The sequence below is a fragment of the Maniola hyperantus genome, chromosome 9 (assembly GCF_902806685.2).
Source record: "Maniola hyperantus chromosome 9, iAphHyp1.2, whole genome shotgun sequence".
Classification (NCBI taxonomy): Eukaryota; Metazoa; Arthropoda; class Insecta; order Lepidoptera; family Nymphalidae; genus Maniola; species Maniola hyperantus.
In genome coordinates, this window is record NC_048544.1 from 3,454,985 (window position 1) to 3,478,505 (window position 23,521).

The 23,521-nt window shown below is 37.9% G+C and overlaps 2 protein-coding genes across 19 annotated transcripts in view; one reads left to right on the top strand and one right to left on the bottom strand.

Annotated features, from left to right (window-relative positions):
* Nf1 (neurofibromin 1) overlaps positions 1 to 13,001 on the top strand; it is a 58,180-nt gene extending 45,179 nt beyond the window's left edge. For 10 of the 11 annotated variants that reach the window (XM_069500967.1, XM_069500973.1, XM_069500970.1 and 7 more), the window contains 6 exons: positions 5,322 to 5,451; positions 6,007 to 6,082; positions 6,595 to 6,682; positions 7,243 to 7,341; positions 7,499 to 7,655; positions 8,443 to 13,001. In XM_069500967.1, the coding sequence (XP_069357068.1) occupies positions 5,322 to 5,451; positions 6,007 to 6,082; positions 6,595 to 6,682; positions 7,243 to 7,341; positions 7,499 to 7,655; positions 8,443 to 8,483 (591 nt within the window). In that variant the 3' untranslated portion in view covers positions 8,484 to 13,001. The remainder of the gene's footprint in view (positions 1 to 5,321; positions 5,452 to 6,006; positions 6,083 to 6,594; positions 6,683 to 7,242; positions 7,342 to 7,498; positions 7,656 to 8,442) is intronic. The other variant, XM_069500968.1, reaches the window with a different exon arrangement.
* Positions 13,002 to 15,008: 2,007 nt separating this feature from the next.
* Positions 15,009 to 23,303, bottom strand: LOC117985136 (uncharacterized). 8 transcript variants are annotated; one of them, XR_011237085.1, is made up of 7 exons: positions 22,772 to 23,303; positions 22,035 to 22,116; positions 20,940 to 21,055; positions 20,297 to 20,409; positions 19,639 to 19,702; positions 19,373 to 19,429; positions 15,009 to 15,898 (listed from the first exon to the last, which is right to left on the bottom strand). XR_011237085.1 is itself a non-coding variant. In XM_069500594.1 (7 exons), the coding sequence occupies exons 2-6, from the start codon at positions 22,893 to 22,895 to the stop codon at positions 19,651 to 19,653; spliced, it is 498 nt and encodes a 165-aa protein (XP_069356695.1). In that variant the 5' UTR covers positions 22,896 to 22,964; positions 23,088 to 23,303; the 3' UTR covers positions 15,009 to 19,429; positions 19,639 to 19,650. The 8 variants fall into 8 exon arrangements, 3 of the variants coding, with proteins under 3 accessions (XP_069356695.1, XP_034827719.1, XP_034827718.1); XR_011237084.1 differs by having other exon boundaries at positions 15,009 to 15,915; XR_011237083.1 differs by having other exon boundaries at positions 19,639 to 19,713.
* Positions 23,304 to 23,521: the final 218 nt, after the last annotated feature.

The window sequence follows — 23,521 nt, forward strand, 5'->3', positions numbered from 1 at the left end:
CATGCTCGAATATTTTTTGAGGCATGAGCCTGGTTGGAGGCAATGGAGCCATCTGGGGTTGCAATAAAGATGGTTTGTTTTTGAAACAATCTTTGCATTTAGCTAAGACGGATCTAATTAGGCTACGAGCCGATAGTATCCAAAAATTTTCCGTTATTATTCCTTGGAGCGCGCGTGGTCCGGCATGTAAATATTTTTTATAGCAATATTCAATGAACAATTTTGTGAACAAACTGTCATTTCGTAAGAGACGAGGATGTTTCGTTATATACGGTAGCTCAGAGTAGGTGATACGACCCCCTACCCTGAGAAAGCCCCTGGAATCAAGAAAAGGAGAAAGCTTTTTAAGTGAAGGAATAACTTTAACATTTCTTGATAAGCGATCGAGTTCGTCTGAGAAATGAACCTCTTGTACCAATCGGATCAGTGAGTCCTGAGCTGTATTCAATTCTTCAGTGGTCAAACATTTAGATTGAATAGAAGAGCAGAGAAGAAAGAGAAGAGTATTCTATTGCGCCATCTCAGAATCCACGCAACAGATCTTTGTAATTTAGAATAAGACGAAAATCGATTCAATAGTCGTTCGCAAAATTCTCTTTTTGATTCGTTATTGTCATTTAATTGTTCAGAGAATAAATTCTGTAAAGGTTTCAATTCAGGAGGTTTCAACTCCTTTTCCTGAATATAAACTGAGGATGGGCCAATCAGTCGGGGGCTGATACAACCACGCAGCGCCCTCTAGCCACCGAAAACGTTCGGAGACTAGTTGAGTTGGAGAAACTCCACGCGAACAACAATCTGCTAAATTGTTCTCACTGCTAACATGACGCCAACTATGAGAAGGTACGACCTCCGTGACTTGTGCAACACGGTTGCACACAAACGTTTTTAATTTATAGGCGTCCGTATTAAGCCATGACAACACAATTGTTGAGTCGGTTAAGCATGTTATTCTATTAATTTTGACCCGTGTTAGATTATCCTGAACGAACTTTAACAACTTGCTAAGTAGCACAGCTCCCATGAGCTCTAATCGGGGAATAGTCATAGGTTTAACCGGCGCCACTTTAGACTTAGCGGTCACTAAGCGAACCTTAACTTTGCCTCGCTCATCATTCGAAACGACGTAAATGCATGCGGCGTAACCGCGCGATGACGCATCGCAAAAACCTACTAACTCGCATTCAGTTTGTCCAGGCAGTAGCATGTGGCGCTCGATAGGTATGTCCGCTAGGCGCGGGAGTTCCGAAGTGAAAGTCGACCACCGGTTACCTATCTCGCGCGGTAATGGTTCATCCCATCCGATACCTAACTTCCATAAATCCTGCATAATTAATTTAGCAAGGAACATGCAAGGTGTAAGGAACCCGACGGGGTCGTAAATAGACGCTAATAATTTTAGGACCGATCGTTTGGTCAAAACTGGGTCTGTTTTATTTATGGCGAAAACGAAGTTGTCGGACTTAGGCGTCCAAGTTAAGCCGAGCACCTTAATGGTACATTCGTTTCCGTCTTTCATAAAGGTCAAAGGGCATTCCCTATGATCCGAAGGAATTCGATTCAATAGTTCCGAGCTGTTACTCGTCCACTTTTTCAATAAAAACCGACCGCTTTCAAATATACCTATAAGTTGGTCTTGAATCGTACAAGCCTCCTCGTAGGTATTACAAGAATATAAGACGTCATCCATATAAACCCCTTCTCTGATTACTTGCGCGGCGAGCGGGAAACGTTCCTCTTCGTCGCGAGCTAGCTGAATCAACGTACGTATCGCGAGAAAAGGTGAACAGCTAAGTCCGTAGGTGACGGTTTTTAATTCAAATAATTTAATCGGTTCAGTGGGCGATGACCTATATAAAATATGTTGGTAGCACCGGTCGCTTTCCTTTAGTCGTATCGCTCGGTACATTTTACAAACGTCACAGACGAGGCAATAATTGAAAAGACGAAAGTTGATAATGATAGCCGAAATATCACGATAAAGGTTCGGCCCGGTTAACAATATATCATTAATCGCCACATTATTTTTAGTACGACTGGCCCCGTCAAACACCACACGGAGGGGCGTTGAGGTGGAACTCGGTCTTAAAATACTATGATGAGGAATTATATATTTACTAGGAGACGCTCCTACATATAACTCCATGTGATCTAAAGCCTCGTATTCACGCATAAAGTCTGCGTACGCTTGCTGCAACACCGGAGTACGTGATAGCTTACGTTCTGTATACAGTAAACGACGCTCCGCGATGGAATATGACTCACCGAGTTCCGGGTGACCGGGCACGCGTGGCAAAGGTACGACATAACGCCCGTTCGATTCCCGCGTGTGTTCTTTAACAAAAATATCCTCGGCCAGTTGGTCGAGGGGGTTTATGGACGGTGTGCACGGCACCTCCTCAATTGTCCAAAATGCACGTAACGCTTGGTCTAGTGACTCACCCTCTGACACCGACAAACAATAATTTTGAGACTTTTCCCGGTTATCTTTTTTATCGATTACAAGTTTCCCACTTATCACAGAACCGAATACCGTATCGATTACGCTAGGTACCTCGGAGTTAATAAACAATGGTTTATTTGTTACAATTTGCGACACTATGTCGTTACCTAAAAGAATATCAACCCGCGATTTTTTATAAAATTGCGGGTCCGCTAAGTTGAATTTATCGTAATGACGAATAACTTCGCGCGGGAACAAAACATTAGGCATATCACCGGCGACTTTAGTTACGACTACCATGTTTAACGTAAACTTAGGACAGTCCTGATGCCGCGGTTTTATGGTACACGTTACCATACCTTGGTTTTTAATGAATTCCCCGCCAAGGCCGGAGATCGAAAAAGGACACTTTTGACGCGGGAGTCCCAAACGTTGGGCACACTCGGCGGTAATAAAGGACGTCTGCGCCCCGGAGTCAATGACTCCTCTGCAGTCTTGATATTGCCCGCTAAAATCGAGAATGTGGGTCCGCGTCGTTGCTAGTACTACGCCGTATTCGCTAAGAGAACACAGCGCATCTTGCGCTGGCACCGAGTCACTCACGGAGTGAGACGACGACACGAGCGCTTGCTGCCCATACGATGAGCTGGGCTGCGCGGGTGGGGTTGACGGCACGGCCGAGGTGCCCACAGAGACCGCGCTACCCTGGTCTTTGTGAAGTAGGTAATGGTGATGACCAGTACATACCCCACAGGTCATAGAACTAGTACAGATCTGGTCGTGCTTTTTTAGGCAATTTACACAAAGTCTTAAAGCCTTGACACGGTCAATTCGCTCCTCGACTGGTAAGTTCCTAAAAACGTCACACCTATATATCATGTGCCCCAAATTGCAATGCGGGCAGACTAACCTATTTTTATTATCTTCGGAGTTATTAATCCGGGAGGTAGTCAGAACCGATTTTGACGTTTGTCGCGAATTCGAGTTTTGATTGCCTTTGTTATAACCTGGTTTGGCTTTAGACTGCGTATTTGTATTAGCAGAAGTACTTGGAAACACGTGATCCAGAACTTTAATTTGTTTATTAACAAAGTCAATCAATTCGCCGAATTTCGGAATAGATTTCTGATCCCTACTTTCTTCAAATAACTTTTTTGTATGAAGATCAAGGCCACGCAAAGCTAAATGACACATTAAATAATCATCTAAGTTTTCAATTCGAAGAGCTTGAATCGCTTTTAGCGAATGATCAAACGTTTCCACAAATAAAGTAAGATTCGCACTTGTATCCTTATGCAAAGGAGTGAAATTTAACATTTTGTCGAGATACCTATCCGCAAGCGCCCTATTGTCCTGATATTTTTCCAACAAGCTTTGCCACACTAGTGGGTAATTAGCTGCGGTGATAGGTAGCTTCTTAACGAGGTTAAGTGCATTGCCTTTTACACACGAAAGCAAATAATGAAATTTATCGATTTCTGTAAAGTCTCGGCTATGTACGAGCGAATGAAAAGTATCATAAAATGTTGTCCAATTCTCTAATTCGCCATCAAACTCGAATAATGTTAACTTTGGAAGCGACGGTTTCGTTAATTCACTTTTTTCTGACATACCGCCTTTTTCTTTCGCTTGATATTTACGCGCCAGCAAACTACAACTCTCATATAAACTTTCAAAGGCATCTAATTGCGATGTAGTTAACTTAATACCAGGCTTTAATTGCATATCAATTTCCAAAATTTCCATAATCGTATTTTCGAATTTAGTTCGAACACTATCTAATTCCGAGAACTGAGCTAGAAAGCTTTGCATCTTATTCGAATCATCTCTAATATTTTTCGAATAATCATATAGTTTTTGTGCTTTCGTAAATAGGTAATCTCGTTTAAAATGCAATGTTTTCAACTTTAATTCAAGTTTCTCTGTCTGAGTGGGTTCGGCCATGTTTGTTATTTACCGGTCCGAAACCTCGCACACAAAAGAATCTTATGGTTGTTTCTAGCAATAATAATTACGAATTATTGATTAACTAGTGAAATATACGTAAAATACATATAATTATTAATATTTTAGCATAGAAATAAATATATTTTACGTAAATAATAGAATAAATAAGATAAATATTTAGAACTTTCAAGGTTATTTCAATGTTATCACTGGTTTTTTATGAAAATATATAACTTAATCCGGCTCGGAGGCCAGAAATGTTGGAGAGCTAACGAAGGACCAATAATAATTATAAAAATTAGGAAAAAGGGTGTTCAGTTGCTCAGAGTTTCCCAAAATCTACAACTTACAAAACTACCACTTACCGCTTGATTTGGAACGTCCAAAAATCACCAGCACACAAAGGGATGGGCACGGCACAGCACAATTGTCCACCGGTGGGGTAAAACGTGGGATTCGAATGTTTTTGTAGTTGTATTTCTCACGCACGGCGTGGGGAGACGATCTGTATGTATGTACGACCGTGACGCACGGTGACTTGCAACGGACAGTTAATGCATCACTAATGACGTGTGATGCGAATATTGCGGTCCAATCTACCAATCAGATTAGCCCATGTCCGGCGCGAGAGTGGCTTGTATTGTTAGCTGAAAATCTCGAAAAACAACTGGCTTTACTGAACACGCTTAAATATTCTATTTTATTCTAGTTTTCTATTTTATAAGAATAAAATTGTATTCTATTTTATTCTTAGAATAGAAAAATATTTATTTAACAAACACAGTGAAGTGAGCGCCTGCGGGTGTACCGACACTATCTTAGTGAATAAACTATAGATAAACGATTTAGTACCGCGACCTTTAATACTACAAACTAGACTAGGCGATATTTGTAAGAAAACATGTTTAGAAGATATTTTCCGTTTGATCAGCAAAACTCAACAGACAAGGAAGCGAACAGTCCAGATTGCAACTCTCTCCTGGAACCGTCCGTTCTGGTCGACTTCACGACACAGGCGCTTGTGCTTACTGTGCTGGCTACTTTGGTTAAATACACCACAGGTAAGACACACACCATAATCATCATCATCATCATCATGATCTACCCATCGCCGGCCCACTACAAAGTACGAGTCTCGTCTCAGAGTGAGAAGGGTTTTGGCCATAGTCTACCACGCTGGCCATGTGCGGATTGGTAGACTTCACACACCTTTGGGAACATTATGGAGAACTCTCAGGCATGCAGATTTCCTCACGATGTTTTCCTTCGCCGTTAAAGTAAGCGATATTTAATTATGTAATTAAAACGCATATAACTCCGAAAAGTTAGAGGTGCGTGTCCGAGATCGAATCCCCGACCTCCGAAAGAAGGCGGACCATATTATTATTGAAAAGTGACAAAAATGTGGGCTAAAACTGTTTTATTTTTCCTGCATTTGATCTCTCTCCGGCCGCGGTTGAATTGCACTCTCATCTATCACAGAGTATATTTGTGGTGGGATATTCAATATAGAGCAAATTATAAAATCATATACTTAACTTGCACAAGCGACGACTATTAAGTGCAAGAGCATCTAATAAGAACGACTATTCAATGCAGCTTTGTTTGAATTGTAGATGAGGACGAAATAAGGATACTCTATCAGTATCTAGCGGAAGGGTCCGTCGTGTTCCCGAAAGTATTCCCAGTTATGTAAGTGTACTCGTTTATGTACTTAGTGACCATATTATAACAAAACTTCAGACATATTTTAATGTATATAACGGGTACATACCAGGACAGTAGCGAACTACCCTCTTTCTTGTTCTTTTCGCTGGAACTTCACGAGCGGTGCGACAAAATACACTCACAACGTCACTAAAAACTTGCAACAAAACGGAGAACGCCCGACAGAAGCGAAGCTACTACGCATTTTTCGATCGAATTAGACCGGACGGGACTAGTCTGTACTTATCCAATCCGGGTTGGTCCTGTCCAGTCAGTTAAACAGTCAAGTAAAATAAAGAAATACTATCTCATGTGGTTCACAGTGAAGTTAACTGGTGACTTTTTTTAGCTTCACTTCAAAAATCATGCGACTTCAGCGCTTATTCTTTGATGATCTACGATTAATGCAATCGTAATCGTTAATAATAGGATATTATAAATTAAATTTTCGTTTGCCGGAAATACTTATATGCAAAGTTATAATATTTATGTTACAGTCACAGCCTATTGGATATGAAAATAAATCACGTTTTAATGCATTGTCACGATCAAGTCATACTGAGCGCCGTTCAGAGCATCATCCAGGTAACGAAAATGTCATCATATGTGTATCTATAGATAGGTGCTATAGCACAGAACTGAGTAGGCTCTCAGGGTAACCCACCACCTCCCATGGCCCCACCAACCTCGCGGGCCGAAACGCGGGAGGGCGCCCGTTCGGTACTTGCTCGGTGGCTCTTTCCCGGGGCCCCTTCTTGACTCCCTACACATTTTTTCTATCTTATCCTTGTCCCTTGAGTCTTTCTCCCCTTTCTGGGGCAGACGTACACTAAAATGCAGATCCCCACGTGCCCGTCGGTCCGGATCCTTTCTCAAACACCCACTGGTCCACGATCACGGTCCGAGCTGTTCCGCCTCTTGTACCATTGCATTGGTGCGCGAACTCTCTCAGGGTAATGGAGCGGTGCGGGAGGGTGACAGTTGTCACAAGTTGACGAATCACTGAGCTCTCCCGTCACGTCATCACACCCCTCCCGCACCGCTCCACTACCGCAGGAACCCACTCATTTATGCATTTATGCCTGTAGTATTTTATAAACCAGAACTAAAACCGAAAAAAAAATTTTTTCTCTTATGTTTCATAGAATATGATAGCGTCGGAGGACGCAAGTCAGCAACAGCTTCACTACATGCAGAGTTGTGGCTTCGGAGGTCTTTGGCGTTTCGCCGGACCATTCACTAAGGTACATTTCTTTTGTATTATTTCCATCTGTTTTTTTTTTTAATGGACTGCACCAGACACTCGCTCCGTCGCCCCTTCATTCAGCTCACTTTCTCGACCTCCACTCGGCCTCGTAGGTTTGCTTCATTCAGGACCTCTTTATTTATTCTTTTTTCCAGAACCAATGCACGGCTGAAAGCAGCGAGCTATTCGTGAACTGCTTGGAAGCGATGGTGGAAACGTGTTTGCCGGGCGACGACTGTGCGCGGCCCCCGCCTCCCGACCCTGACCGCCCCGACAGGCCTGACCTGCACGACCTCGACCATCTATACCCGGGTAACTTATCACTGCTATTTGCGCCGCCCGAATCCAATGGCTTTATGCGCTTCGTTTGATGTCGTCTGTCCACCTAGTAGTACTTACTCTTCCGACGCTGCCTTCATCCTAGAACCTTGGAACCCCAATATCTAGTGAGTTTTTTGAACTATGTGTCCTGCCCATTGTCACTTCAGCTTCACAACCCGTTGAGCTATGTCGGTTACTCTAGTTCTCCTATGGATCTCCTTATTTCCGATTAGATCACGTAGAGAAACTCCAAGCACAGCTCTCTCCATCGCCCGCTGAGTGACTCTACACTTTCTTATGAAGACTGTGGCAAAGTCTTATTAAAGGAGGTGGTTTTACGCGCCCCTTACGTCACACGCGCATCTCGTACGAACGTAGACGCGCTTATAAGCTCGTATCGTATACGTGTCAAATTTCTTGGTCGGAATCTATATAACTACTCATTGATCCACTGGTTCGAGCGAACACGCCAGAATTAGCGCGTGTGCGCGCGTTCGATTTATTGAAGCACGAAATATGGCGCAAGTATATGCGCATATGCCAAAACTCACCGGACAACAATTCCGCAAAATTTCCATTGAGTGTTACACAACGGGACATTTCCAAAAATTCCCGTTGAGTCAAAGTGTTACTCACGGAGGTGTGACTTAACGGAAATAACTCCTCCGAAATACGAGACGCAAGCCTCGGGCTTAGAATAATTGTTAAGAAAATGTATTGAATTTTTGAGAAAGTACCCGAGTAGGTACCTAACTTTTATACTTTGATTTTGTTCCAGGGGTTCACCGCCAACCCACTATATACTGTGCGGATCCATAGCAAAATTCTGAGGTACTTTCAGAATCTTCCTGTTGACAAATTTCGGTATTACAATTTCCTTTTAATTTTATTCTTTTGTTATAGGGCCTGAATTTGGCGTGTTGTCAAACTTGGTAGAATGCTAGCACCCTAGTTGAAACCCGGTTAAACTTAAATCAAACTAACTAGCTACCTAAAGTTAAATTAGAATAATTTGAGCTTTGTGGGTAGAATAGATTGTGCTATATCAAACATTAAACGAACGAAATTGTTTGGAGAACTTCAGAAATATCCAAAAGGTCTCAAAAGGTTATTTAAATATTTGCCAATATAGGTTTGTTTGATACTTGTTGTTTGCATATAAAAAGTCTATAATATCGCACAATCAATTCTATGATATATTACTGCCTATGGATAATCGCACAATCGTAAATTAATCTACATTTCAATAAGTTATATAAATACAATAATGGATCACATGTACGACTGTGATGTGTACACCATTTATTTTACCAAAGCCATGATAATTTAAGGTGTATTTAAATTTTAAACCGAACTACCTAATGCCCGCTCTATTCTAGATTATGCCGTTACAAGTTAGCTCTTAACTGCGATTTCACCTAGTGACAAGTGATGATGCCATCTAAGATAGTAATGGATTAATTTGGAAGGGGTATGACAGTTTTATTAAACCCATACATACCCCTTATCGGTTTCTACGCGACATCGTATCGGAGCATTAAATCGCTTGGCGGCACGAGATTGTAATAGTAGGGGAGCCCAAAAGGCTTAATAGGGATTTACTCGAGCGTCGTGAGGACCTATTGGGTTGTGATGATTAGGTGCTTAAAGAAAAAAAGGTATACGATGCATGCCCTTTCATTGGTGGGGAGAGCAGATTTTGAAAAATGGAAAAAAATAGTCACAAAGAAATACTCTAGTGCTTCAGATATTAATAGTGTATGCGCCCGACGTATTTCTGTTATCGGAAAAATATTAATCTGCCGTTTTGCATGGTGGGGGTGGCCGTATGAAGGGGTAAAAGGGGGTGCTCCATATCTGGTTGCATCATCACTTCATCATCAACCAATAGACGTCCACTGCTGGACATAGGTCTCTTGTAGGGACTTCCACACGCCACGGTCTTGCGCATCATCTCTTGGCACGGTCTAATTGCAAACCAAGCGCGAGTCTATAAATATAATAAAAAAATAGAACGAAAAATATTTATGGAGCGCGTCAGGTATTGGGAAGGGATGTTAAGTGAACCTTCAAGTAGCTCCTCTTCAAAATACACGTTTTAGACGCAACCAAAAGTCATGGCCGATTTTTGAAACTCGGCTGGCGCCTCGTTCTTTCAAAATCACTTAAGAAGTCCTTGGCTTCGCCTCGGCCTTCCAATAATACTCGGCCAGTAATCGCTTTATTTCAGGCCTGGAATGCAATGTACTATTACGTAAGTAATAACTTACTTTAGCAGATCTATTTTGTAATATTTTTGATCCACTTATCAAACGTAGATTTTGGCTAAATATGTATTATTGATGATAATTTAACACGCACACTAAAATTAGGTCAGTGTATGTTATCCATTGTAGATGTGATAAACACTAATATTTATGCACAATTTTTATGAATTCGATATTATTAGGTGTCGTGTAAGTAGTGGAATAAAAATCTATATTTATGTATATCTGGATGGTGCCCGGACTTCGTCCGCGTGGATTTAGGAATGATGAATTCCTGTGGGAACTCTGTTTTTCCGGGATAACCTATCCTAATAATCCTTAAGCATAATTTATAAAAGTGAAGGTGTGTCTATCTGTTCCCTTTCCACGGCCTATCCGCTTAACTGATGAAAGGCACAGAGATAGCTAACATCCCGGAGACGGACTCTGAGATAGGCTATCCCCGAAAATCAAAGAGTTTCCAGGGGAATTTCAAAAATACCTAAATCTACTCGGACGAAGTCGTGGGCATCGTCTAGTTTAAATATAATAAAGCATTTACATTAGTTAAGTATTAAAATCTATAGAATGTATTAAAGAAAGATTTATTTTAAGTAAAGATTAAAATATTAATTCAGAATGTATGCATTTCGGTATTCTATACTATGACTTTAGTTTTAGTATCTTAAAACTGTTGTTATTTAATTTCAGAATATCAGTCGGGTAACATTATAGGTATAGTCCGTAAAAAATGACTTCTCACACGCCATTTTATCTCTTTGGGTCAACTGTCATGTCAAAAGTACGGTTCACCTTTAAAATAAGGACTAAAATCGTACTTTTGACATGAAATTTGACACAAAAAGTTAAAATGGCGCGTGAGGAGTTAAATGTTACGCGTTACATACCGTTTTACTGAGACGGCTCGTGAAATGAAATGAAATGAAAACTGATTTCACTTCAAAAAGGGGCGTATTACTTTGTTTTTTTTTTAAATATTAGTCCCCAATATAAAAAAAAACAAAACGGAGTTTACTGGAGAACATGCGCGAATCATACTGCAAAAAAAATGTACCCCTTGAAGTATGCAGTATGCCTGCCTAAGTAACAATAAAAGTAAGCAAAGTTGGTTAATCCAGGTCTACTGAAATCTAGATAGTGATTCTACAATATTATGTTGAGTGGCCTAAAAATTACTAGAGTAATGGTGAAAGCTCTTCACAAGCTTTAAAATTTTGTTTAAATAAAATAAGTTCTAGTTTTATATTTATACCCTATCCGTGAAAAGACGTTTATATAGCGGTATCTCTGTTACATAATGCCATACCTAGAAAAATGATACGAGACAAAAAGCTCAGTGAGCGCTAACCATTTTGAGGCACCAACCAATTCAAAATTCAAATAATTTATTCAAAAAAAGTAATAAATTACTCTTTTTGATGGTCGGTTGCTGGATTTGTATGATATAGTGGTGATAATTATTATGCGAACTTAAAACTAAAGCTACGAGCGTTCCAAACGCGCCCAGGTCTGAGAAGAGCCCACAACAAACTCAGCCGTGTATTATCACTAATGAAATGTTTTCTGATTGAATTTCGAATGCTTTTGAAAACATTTTCGAATGTTTTTTGAAACATGTTTGTGACTGTTTGGTGCCTCAAAATGGGTATAGTCAAGCCCTGCCATAGACTTATTGGATCCAGCTACTGGAGTAATATAAACTGGCCATTATGTTCACAAAATAGCTGTACATTTGGTTATAAATCATTGGACATAAATTGTGCCTATTTTATAATACAAAAATTAATTTGTACCATAATTTAATGGTACAAATTAATTTTTAATCACAAATACCTATAATAATATTATAATATATTTATTAGGTAATCATTTTGTAAGCACATAGATATTATATTGACCTGTTATATTATAATGCTTTAATCTATTTAATAGGAAGCGCAATACATTATTTATATGCTAATAATATGCCTAATATTAAGGCGGAATCATTGTTACTATACGTAAAGGCGGAAACAAACTATCGGACGTGTCCGTAAGCGACAGCCGCGACAGATAGGTGTGCAGTCGTTTGGGACGCGACTTGCGTGAGATCTATCAGACGTCCGAGCGCTCAAGGTTACGGCCGATAGTTTACATAGTTCAGTATACATTTTATTATTTAGAAACCTATAGGTATTTAACATTATATTGCTTGAAGTGTTAATTCGAAGTTGCAACGCCTAAAGCCGCATTTTTTTTTCAAAGCAAGTAAGAGTTTCGGCTCTAAATTCGAGATCCTAAAGAGCGCACTTTAATTTTGCTCAGACTTAAGACGCTGTTAAAACGAGACAGCGCTATCGCTGGCTTAAATGTCTCATTTTAATTGGGTCTTATATCAAAGTAAAAGTTTGTACGCTTTAACTACTACTAGTATATTTAGTTTATTTATAAGGCCTAACTAGCGAGATTCACGAATACAATATAGTTCTGGTTATAATTATTATAATAATGTTTTGAAAATATGTATATCGAAAGAGATAGACGGGCTTATTAATAAAACACGGTGAAACAAGCCAGTGTTAAATAAGCAAACGGGGTTTTATTTGGTATGAAGTTTTGTTGTCACTTAAATGGACTCTTCACCTTCATGAACACATAATGAGAACTCCGTCTATCTTTTTGCTTTAGTCTGTGAGTTAGTTAAATTATGTATGTCTTGGTTCCCACCGCTACTGCCTCAAACTATTAGTAAATACTTATTTAACTAATATCGTATTGCTTTAAGCAATTTCTAGATCTACTTTTAATATAAAAATATATAGAAATCACACTTTTTATGAAAAATCAGCCATAGATGCCATAGATAGTAAAAATTCAAACCGAACATCTAACTATGTAGGTATATATAATATTATTTTAAACTATTAGTTTGGTATGTGCAATTTTTTTTACTAAATCACAATCAATATTATATATTTCGATAGAAAAATTATGGTGATGCTAATTTTATTTTTATTGAGATTTTTATAAATCAATTTTTTGTATCTGTTTCGTGATGTATTCACATACATAGATGAGTAATAAATCTTTAAATCAATTGAAATGTGTTTATTTTCTTCCCTTGAGTTCTAGAACCGTTACAAACATTGCTTTCGAACTGCGAAAGTTTCATCTTAATCTATCCAGTGAATTCAGCGTACCTATTCGGGGACAAATAAACAGAACTTGCGTTTTGATGAAAAAGGTCCGTAAAAAATGACTCCTCATCGCCATTTTAACTTTATGGGTCAGCTGTTATGTCAAAAGTACGGTTCACCCACGGGTTCACCTTTAAAATTACTGAAATCGTACTTTTGACATGAAATTTGACACAAAAAGTTAAAATGACGCGTGAGGAGTTAAATTTTATGCGTTATACAAAATACATTTTGAAAAACCAAAAAATTGGCTTAAAATTTAAATGCATTAAGCTAGGTATCTCGCTCTAACAGTAAGAGTCACAATAGGACTACCTACTTTTACAGGTAGGTATTTGTTCCGAGGTCGGACCTCTCGCTCTCACTCGTCCGTCGAAGTGGGAGAGCGATAAGTAGGTAGGTATAAGTTGTGGATGATAGCCGCGTCCTATAATAATTTGCGCCTTTAAAACATTTTTGTTAACGAAAACTGCACTACCGCCGACTGTAATTGTTTAATTTAACGTAGAAGTTCACTATAGTCGGCAGTGGTATCATTACCAATAGTCACCCTCACCACCTGGATGTCTGGTGCACCTCGACCGTTCGATCCAGATCCTTCTTTCCACGCACATGCAGACAGTGGAATCCACTCCCATCGGCAGTGTCCCCACTAGATTACAACATGGGGTTATTCAAGGGGCGGACCAACAAATTCCCAGAAAGGCCGGCAACGCATCGGCAGTTCCTCTGGTGCTGCAAATGTTCATGGGCGGCGATAAAAAATAATTTTAAGCGACAACCACCATGACGAGACATAATTTCAGATTTACCGCCAGTACCCCAAGCGGAAACATCGTGAAACAAAAATCGGTAGTACTAAAAACGACTTTATAACAATTAGCATTAGGTCCATTTTACTCTGCCATTGGCACCGATTCTGAGCACAACCTAATTTTAGAGTATTCGCATCGTCTTCTTACTAATGTAATATGAAAAGGACAGACGCAGTGTGACAGTTCTAAATTTAATTTTTAGAAGGTAAAACCCGTGATTTTAGCGCGCAGTCGCGAACCTACTGTTTAAATTTGTATTGTGCACTAAAATTTAGTCTTTAAATGTGAAAGTCATGTTCCGTTCCTTTTTTAGCATTAGTAAAAAGAAAAGGATGCAGATACTCTAAATTTAGTTTAAGGAGAGACTAGAGAATCGGGGCCATTGTGTAAATTATTTCGGTTTTCGTTGTTCTAGCAACGTTGGCCAGTTGTTCAGTCACACTAACTGACGAACCCTAGGTAGTAAAATGGGATTAGAATTTATAATAATAAACGATATACTTAGTTAAAGAAATTCATTTATTCAACAAAATATAACCAACATGATGTCCCAGGATAATATTTCTACAAAAACTAATAATGCCTAGTCTATATTACAAATGAATAGGTAGGTAGGAAGGTACTTTCTTAAAATATTTTAAAAAGATAAATAGCTATGACAAGATATACAAAATCACTAACGTGAGATACTTAAATAAAATTGACATTGAGGCCGATTCTCTTGTACACAATCTCTAAACTACACTAAAATGACACGTCTAAACCTATTGCTATCCCTATCATAATGTTGCTTGCGGAAAAGGATAGCACTAGATTTAGACCTTCTAATTTAGTTTAGTTTAGAGATTGTGTACAAGAGAATCGGCCCCACTATATTATTACAGATATTATTGATACAAAAAACTTTAAAATAGGTACATATAATGTCCAATATCATATTATTTTGAAAATTCAATTCATTAATTACAATGTCATACAAAATTTAACATTATTCATCCTACGATTTCGATTATCAGATTAAGGCAATTTTAAGACTTGAGATTATTAAAATTGTATTGTGTTATAATCCATTCAATTCTATGTAGGTAGAATTTTAATCAAATTAGATCATTGTTTTTTTTCACAAAATTGTTTATTTACCATTGTAAATAGACAAAATCTATGAAATATAGTAATTAACAGCCACATTCAGAGTCGCTTAATTGTTACTTAAGATTGAGTTAAAACGAGACAGAGCTATATCTCTCACATAAATCTGTCTCGTTTTAACTCAATCTTAAGTAACGATAAAGCGACTCTGAGTGCGGCTGTAAGAATCTTATCAAAGTTGCCTCCAATCAGTCCGCCTAATTTAAAATAAATAAAAACTTAAGTAAATGATAACAAATAAGTACGTTATAATTTATAAGTATTTGTGTCATACAATAATTAATATTATAACATTCAATTATGTTTATATAACTTGAGCACGTAGATAATGTTATGTTGAAAAAATAAAGAGATGATACCTATAAAGTTCAGTATTTTATAATAAATACATAACAATTGTATTAGACATAATTTAAAACTACCTAAGTAATAAGAAGAACATGCATCGCATAAAATCATCATAATTTATATACATCTGAATAGTACCTACTGACAGACGGAAGGATTCTGTCCGACGGACGGACGAATTCGCTGAGCAACTTTCTACGTGTACATTAGAACTAGCCACATTTTGGTATTAGCCATATTTAGATACTTTCACTAAAATATACAAGAAAAGTATTATTAATAAAACATCTGTTAATATGGCACGAAACAGCTGAAGAGTATAGTTCCTTGTTCTTATTATGGCCTGCGCAGACGAGGGACTTTTGTCCGCTGAGGGCTAAAATCCCCGAAGCGCAGATAAAATGTCCACCGAGAACTTGCCACGGACTCAACGCACGGTGTGCGATCGTTTCTCCGTCGGAAGTTAAGTGAAGCTCACGCTATGGAAGCAAATATTCTGAGAATATAATATAAAAAAATATTTTCTAGCAGAAATTACTCTATTTTTATGTTAAAAAATTGAAAAATATTTGTCGTTTACGCTTGTGACGTCATGATTCGCTTTCCGTGCATCGTGACTTTAAATACAACTCGCGCGGCACCTAAGTTTTGTACGTTAATGGCATTATTCTTTCCGCAAAGCTCATTAACAAGAATTGTACAAAGTTTCAACTCAATCGGATGAACGATGCGCGAATGCATAGGTAACGATCAGAAAGACAAACAAACATCAATTTTTATGTGTAAGAAAATTGTAATATTCTTTTTTAACATTGTTTAGTAAGTAGGTATATACTTAGTTGGTATAGACAGTAAAAGTATAGTTAGTATAATACAGTTTAGTATGTTGAAAAACAAATATTGAAAATGAACCATTTAAAAGATGCCATGATCCATACTAATTATAGTCAATGACACATAAAGAAAACAAAATATAAAAAATAATGGAGTTTTTTTAGATGAACACTAAACTAAATAAATTAATATTCGTTAATTACATAAAAATCGGTAAGATCATTTTTCTAATTCATAATTCATTCTATAATTAATTTGATTTTGCAACTACATCAATACTTATAATAAAACTGTAACAGGTCAAATTCTGTACATTGAAGATATTTTGAAAATTTTTTTTCGAGGGCACTCTATAATCGATACTGAACCCAAAACTGTAATTTTTTTCATCAATACTTATAATAAAACTGTAACAGGTCAAATTCTGTACATTGAAGATATTTTGAAAATTTTTTTTCAAGGGCACTCTATAATCGATACTGAACCCAAAACTGTAATTTTTTCATTTTTGTCTGTCTGTCTGTCTATCTGTCTGTCTGTCTGTCTGTCTGTCTGTCTGTCTGTCTGTCTGTCTGTATCACGGCCGCGCATCACGCTGAAACTACTGAATGGATTCCAATGAAACTTGGTACGATTTGAGTTCATACTATGAGGAAGAATATAGGATACTTTTTATCCCGAAATTCAGCATGGTTCCCGTAGGAGAGGGGATGAAAGTTAAAATGTATACTGAGTTGTAATTCATTAACGCGTAGTCCGATTTCATTCATTCTTTTTTGTTAGAAAGGGGATATTTTAAAAATTGTTCCGTAAATATTTTAAGGTCATCGGTTTTTAACAGACTGTCAAAAAGGAGGTGGTTCTTTTTTCTACATCGATTTTTTAGAGGTTTCTGGACTAATTTGCAATTTTTTTTTTAAATCAACAAAAAAAGTTTTCGTGGTGGTCACATACAAAATTCTGGATTCAACTCCTTAATCCTGATGCTGCAGGGTTACTGCCCGCCTGAGTTATCAAGATTCAGGAAGTGTTCATAGTGAATTCATATTGTAGGTACCAAGCAACGACTTTATTCTCAGACTTCAAGTGCCAACTCCTCAACCCTGATGATGTAGGGTACAGCACTCCTAAACTATAATGTTTCAGTAACTGCGGATGATGCAAAATTAATTTAGGTACCAAGCATAGGCTACATCATTGAACTTCGGATCCTAACTCCTCAATCCTGATGCTGCAAAGTACTAAAGTCCTAAATCGTGGGGATTTTAGAATTTCTGATAGTGAATTGATATTTTAGGTATCAAGCAACGGCTTCACGATGACACTCCCAGTCAGAAATACTTCACCCGAGCGAAGCCGGGGCGGGTCAGCTAGTATATAATAATATTACAATATGTCAAGACGAACAATTATTGCAAAATTATTTAAAATTAATGTAAACATAAAAAAATTGGGAGCAATGTACATACCTAATTATAATATTAACTAATTATTCAAAATATTTAGCATTATAATATTATATGTTTTTGTCGCAAAGCATTTTATTACGGAATGCCCAAGTTAAAAATGAGGATATTTGCATTGGAGTCAGTTTAATGAAAGCTGAGTAGAAATAGGAGCATTCAAAATAATAAGGTTGTGCATCTCCAGATTAACTATAGTTCGCTACAGGTCGACAGGGCAATCAAGGTGGGAAAGCCCCGCTTACCCGCACAGCCCCCGCGCTAGCCCGGTGTGGGATAGCGCGGGTGTACGGGGCGTCTTCCCGCCTCATACCCCGATTGCCAATTCGACCTGTACTATAGGTATGTAGAAATCACAAACGTATTTTTTTAATATGCTGACTGTAATTTTTAAGTAGTAAATACTGATTGCTTAGCATTAATCATTTCCATAGCAGAAAAGATTAAGACTTTTAGTGACAATTAAAATTAGTTTTTTTTAAAAATTAGATTCCATATTTTAAAGTGTTATATTGATAATTTGATAGCATTACGTTGAAGATAGACCATAAAGGCTGCCCCACACAGCCGCGTTATTATCGGTCGATAATATCGCATGCGTTATTGCGATATCTGTTTTCAGTACATTTTGTATTAGGATGGTCATGTAGTTACACACTGCTGCGATAATAACGGCGCAATGGAAGTAGGACGTATTATCGCAGCAGTGTGTAACTACACGACCATCCTAATACAAAATTCTCGAAAACAGATATCGCAATAACGCATGCGATATTATCGACCGATAATAACGCGGCTGTGTGGGGGAGCCTTAAATCCTGTAGAATTTAATTGAATAAAAAATATTATATTAAAATATATAAATCTAGTGAAGTATCAAAACCAGGTGAAAACATAAAAACATGTGTCATTTGTCGCAGTATTGCCAGATTCTAAATACGTTAAATAGTAATCACTCAGCTTTCAATATACACACTCTAGTATAGAACTAATAATATAGAACATGCGACCCGTCTTTATTCGTACCTAATGCAAGCATCAGACAATCAATATATTATATCGCGATACGATATCGTAATAACAGTCTCAATATGTATCAACTAATGTTTCGGCGAATTATCTTGTGAGATTGGGACACTAGTTTAAAACATACTAGGTATTTATTACTGATACTATTCAAAAGGCGTTTTACGTCAATATAATGATATAGTATATTTTTGTAATTAGCTCAGGAAGCCCTTTTATTTGATATCTCACATGATAGATTAGAAAAAAAAACATAAAAAAATTATGACGTCACAATTTATTTAACTTGTCGACCACAAAACTATACATCTTTGTTAACTTGAGAATGCACAACAGAAGTCAAACCGCGGTCCTCATATTTAGCGAAATTCCTCTTCTGGCCCGGTCTATATGTCATTCCTTCAGTAAGAAAACTTCCTAGTCTTTTTTTGCCCCCTTGTGTGCCTAGCCTACATACACAATATATTAATTTAAACGTTGTTTTCGCGTTTACACATAAACTCGTCAACAATTTTACTAAAGATTTCGCAAATATTTCGCGATGAATATTGACGGTCTGAATTTTACATATATCTTAACACTACAAAGTCCATATAAATGAATACAGTAGATAAATAGCCCGCTACCTACCTCCGCTACCTCTAACCAGACCCGGCTATCACCCAAACAATTTCTGACTAATGGTACCTGGAAATAAAAGTAATTTTTAAATCCATTTTTTTAATAAATAAATAAACTATTTTAACGTGCAACATAAACATGTTTCTTAGAAATTGTGTATAAGTCCCGCAAATTGCTATTCGCGTGGCCGCCATTTTAGTGACGTCAGCACTAGACTGAAGTTTCAAGCTGATGGTATATTTTTATTCTAAAAACTAGTAATGAATGACACATACCTGTACAGACCATCATCTACAGCTACGTGCTATCCGTTTTAGATTCGTCGGTTTTTGACGTCTTCTGAAAGGGAACTATTATTTATAAGTTATATCTTCAGTTAAAAAAAACCAAATATCATACCAAGACGCCGCCCGGCCCGCAACTCACTGGCGCAGTAATTGTGGTCTTATAAGTAAGAGGTCTCAGGTTCGATTCCTGTCAGGGGCAATTTGGGAATTTATAATTCCTACATTTTACTGGTTTTATTCGATGAAATACTTCGGCTGTGGCTAGCTACCACCCCACTGGAAAAGACCTGCTCACTACAGAGCACGGGTCTCATCTCAGAATGAGAAAGGTTATGGCCATAGTCTAACACGCTGGCCAAGTGTAGATTAGCAGATTTCAAGCACCTTTAAAAACATTATGGAGAACTCCCAGGCATGCCGGTTTCCTCACATGTTTTCCTTCACCATTAAAGCAAATGATATTTAATTATTTAAAACACATAACTCCGAAAAGGTTAGATATGCAAGCCCGGGATCGAACCCCTGACCTCCGATTAGGAGACGGACGTCTTAACCACTAGGCTATCACAGCTTTTACCGTATAGGTAACATACATAAATGTAAAAAGTGTAAGTACTCTTGAAATGATGCCAATCTACTAAGTTACCTGGTCTGCAGCTAAGGCTGCGTGTCCATTGTGTAACGGCTCTCGCAACGTGTCGTCTTCTTCGTCCGACGGAACGTCGTAGAACTCTTCACTGTCCATTTCGATGTCTGTGCCTACAAACATAAAATACTGTCTATTATGGCCTGTGTGAATGAATTCAAAGCTTGTCCTTGTCGTCGCACCAGATTTTAAAAGTTATTGCAAAAATAGAACTATTTGCATAGCGCTACAGTTTCACGTTATTTTGGATGCTAGAGATATGTTCTTTTGATTGTTTTTGTTTGAGTGAGTTGCTTTACATATAGATACAGCAGATGCTTCTATTAGTTAATTTAGAATTCTGTTTGGCGCTTATTGAATTGTTGTACCAAGTGGGGTATCATATGAAAGGGCTTTACGTGAAGATTCTAACACAGATTTTTAATCATTTTTGCTCATAAGTTTTTGATTTATCGTGCAAAATGACGAAAAAATACGACTGTAGTACGGAACCCTCGGTGCGCGAGTCTGACTGGCACTTGGCCGGTTTTTTCTTTAGAAATATAGAACCCAAAAAAATATGCTGAGTTCAGGAGGATTAGTCTAGTTCTGTTGTCCAGCTCCTCAATAGAGAAAAAAAATATATAAAAGGAATGACTCTTACCAACTAATGACTGGCAGTCGGTGAAGTACTCCGAGTCTGTGACGTCACCGGCGGGCGCGGCCGCGGCGGGGACTTCGCGCCTCACGCGCGGCTTCTGTCGCGCTCGACGCATGTTTCTGATTACAAAGAATACACTGAAAGTAAAGGCGCAAGCACATAGCCTACTATGTTGTAATGTATACTGTATAGGATGCTTATTTTGGTGTCCCAACATTATAAATGACTAGCTTTAGCCCGCGACTTCATCCACACCTCACGGGAATTGTCTTTTCCCATGGATTTTCCAAAAAAAAATCATACCATATCCTGGCAATTACAAAAACAAAAAACAATTAACCAATTTAGTGCAGTCTTTTAGAAGCTATCCGCGTACATACATTTAGGCGATTTAGATTATAGATTTCTATAAAAAAAATCTTGGTAACTTTTGTGCATTTCACTGTGGAGATAGAGGTTATTATCCCGGCTAGATGTAAAATTTTAAATTAATGCATATATATGTTTCAACTGTGTGTCAATGTGAAATGAATCAACCCATAGTCAATCATCTGTGTTTTAACACACATCTGTGTTGTGTATTTTAATACACAATATGTGTGTTGTGTGTTTTAGACCTACAACACAGTAATGTGTCTACAGCTGCAAGGTTGATTCATGTTATTGTCCAGTTTTTACACAATTTCCTAAAAAAAGGAGTACACCAAAAAGTACAGTATACCAAAAAATTAATTTAGAAAAGTTTGTCTGGCGGTCTCAAATACATTGGATCTTTCATAGATTGAACTTTTACAGTATAAACCTTATTTATAATTGCAAGCAAACTATACATACGAGACTGCATGTCCATATATGGTCCCACAAATCATTTTAATGAATACCATATTGAAAGCATGTTATGGGCAGATTACACCTACCGAGTACAGTGGCGAGTCAGTGTCCTTGGCCGAGTACTCAGTTGGTATAAACACTTTAACGAGTTAATTTTGCCGCAATTTCTCAGCCACAGCACTGTCTCGGCCGAGTGACATTTTACTGTCTCTCTTCACTGCTCGGTAGGTGTAATCTGCCCATTAAGAGCTGGTAAGATGGACTTACGTTTCTTTCTGCAATTCCCTCAGTGCTTCCAACTCAGATCGCATGGTTGCTACTTGTCTATCCAGTCTTGCAACTTCACTCACTGAAATAAAATATTTCATCATCATCATCATCATCATGATCAACCCATCGCCGGCTCATTACTGAGCACAGGTCTCCTCTCAGAATAAGAAAGATTTAGGCCAAAGTTTCTTCTTCTTCTTCTTTTCTACTCTATGGAAGGCTTTAGTTTGCCATACAAGTGTGGCAGACTTCACACACCTCTGAAAATATTATGGATACTCTCAGGCATTGATTTATAATTTCTTATACAATGTCTAGTAATCCGCTGAAACATCGGCTAAACATGCCGGAAGAAGCAGCCACCAGGCAAGCAATACGCACCACCACCACGCAGCACCACACAAATCCCAAACACAATCGATTGTGTTTGAGATTCCTGCAAGTTTAGCAGTGGGAGGGCGGGCGGTGCATTTCGCATGCTGCATCTAGCACCATACAGATTCGACCTGTTTCAGCGGATTACAGCAAATTAAGCTTTTAGTTCATTGTATATCATGGACTTCCGCAAAGTAACGCCTGCTTCTATACAACATTTATAATTCCTTCCCCATTAGAAAGCTACTTTATCACGAACTAACAGGCTATATATTATATATAGGTATATTAATTTTTACCTAAGCGAAACCAGGCTCATCAGCTAGTGCTTACATAAAGAACAAGTTTCAAACCCTTACCCAACATAGCTCTCCGCTTTTCAGCATACACCTGCTCGTAGATAAACACTCCAGCGGCACCCACGAGGCCTACAATAGCAGCTCCAACCATCAAACGTGGTGAGAAATAACTGTTTACGTTCATCTTAAAAACACTCTCTGAAGTTCTTCAAAATGACCCTAATTTCAATCAAATGTGACGGACACTTGATACCTACGTACGAAACTATTAGTTAATCGTTAGTAGAAAGTTATATTGTAACAAAATAAGTAACTTTCTACAATTTTATTATTAATATACAATATACTATACTAATAATAAAATTTTTGTAATTACTATTTTGGTGTTTCGTGTTTCTGGTTAGAAATTAGGAGCTGCGCCGTTCCCGTGTATCCGCTTATGCCTACGGGGTTTTCGATTGTCTAATAATATAATTTCAGTGCTAATCAACTAATCAATTAATGTTGAAAAATTGTTAAGCGTTTACAAAATATTTTATTTGGATTTTGGTGATTTTTGATGGATTTTTGGAATTCGGGAATGTCTCAAGTGTCAATGTCAAACAAAATATCACAGACTATCAAAAAAACATACTTCAAGCTTCAAAGCGATATTTCTGAGAAGTGAAAACTAAAAACCTTTTGTTTTCATAGCCCAAAATGCAATTTTCACACGAAGACTATATCTGTGGTGGACCTAGGTGGACTATTTGATTATTGTTTGCTATTCATACACATTTTGTACCGTCAGAATAGCGAACAACCCTAGTT

Coding starts and splice junctions, on each gene's coding strand:
- LOC117985136 (XM_069500594.1), bottom strand. CDS start 22,895: ATGAACGTAAACAGTTATTTCTCACCACGTTTGATGGTTGGAGCTGCT. Junction 21,056..22,034: donor AGGGAATTGCAGAAAGAAAC/GTAAGTCCATCT, acceptor CTTTGTAATCAG/AAACATGCGTCGAGCGCGAC. Junction 19,714..20,296: donor CAGCCTTAGCTGCAGACCAG/GTAACTTAGTAG, acceptor TATAAATAATAG/TTCCCTTTCAGAAGACGTCA.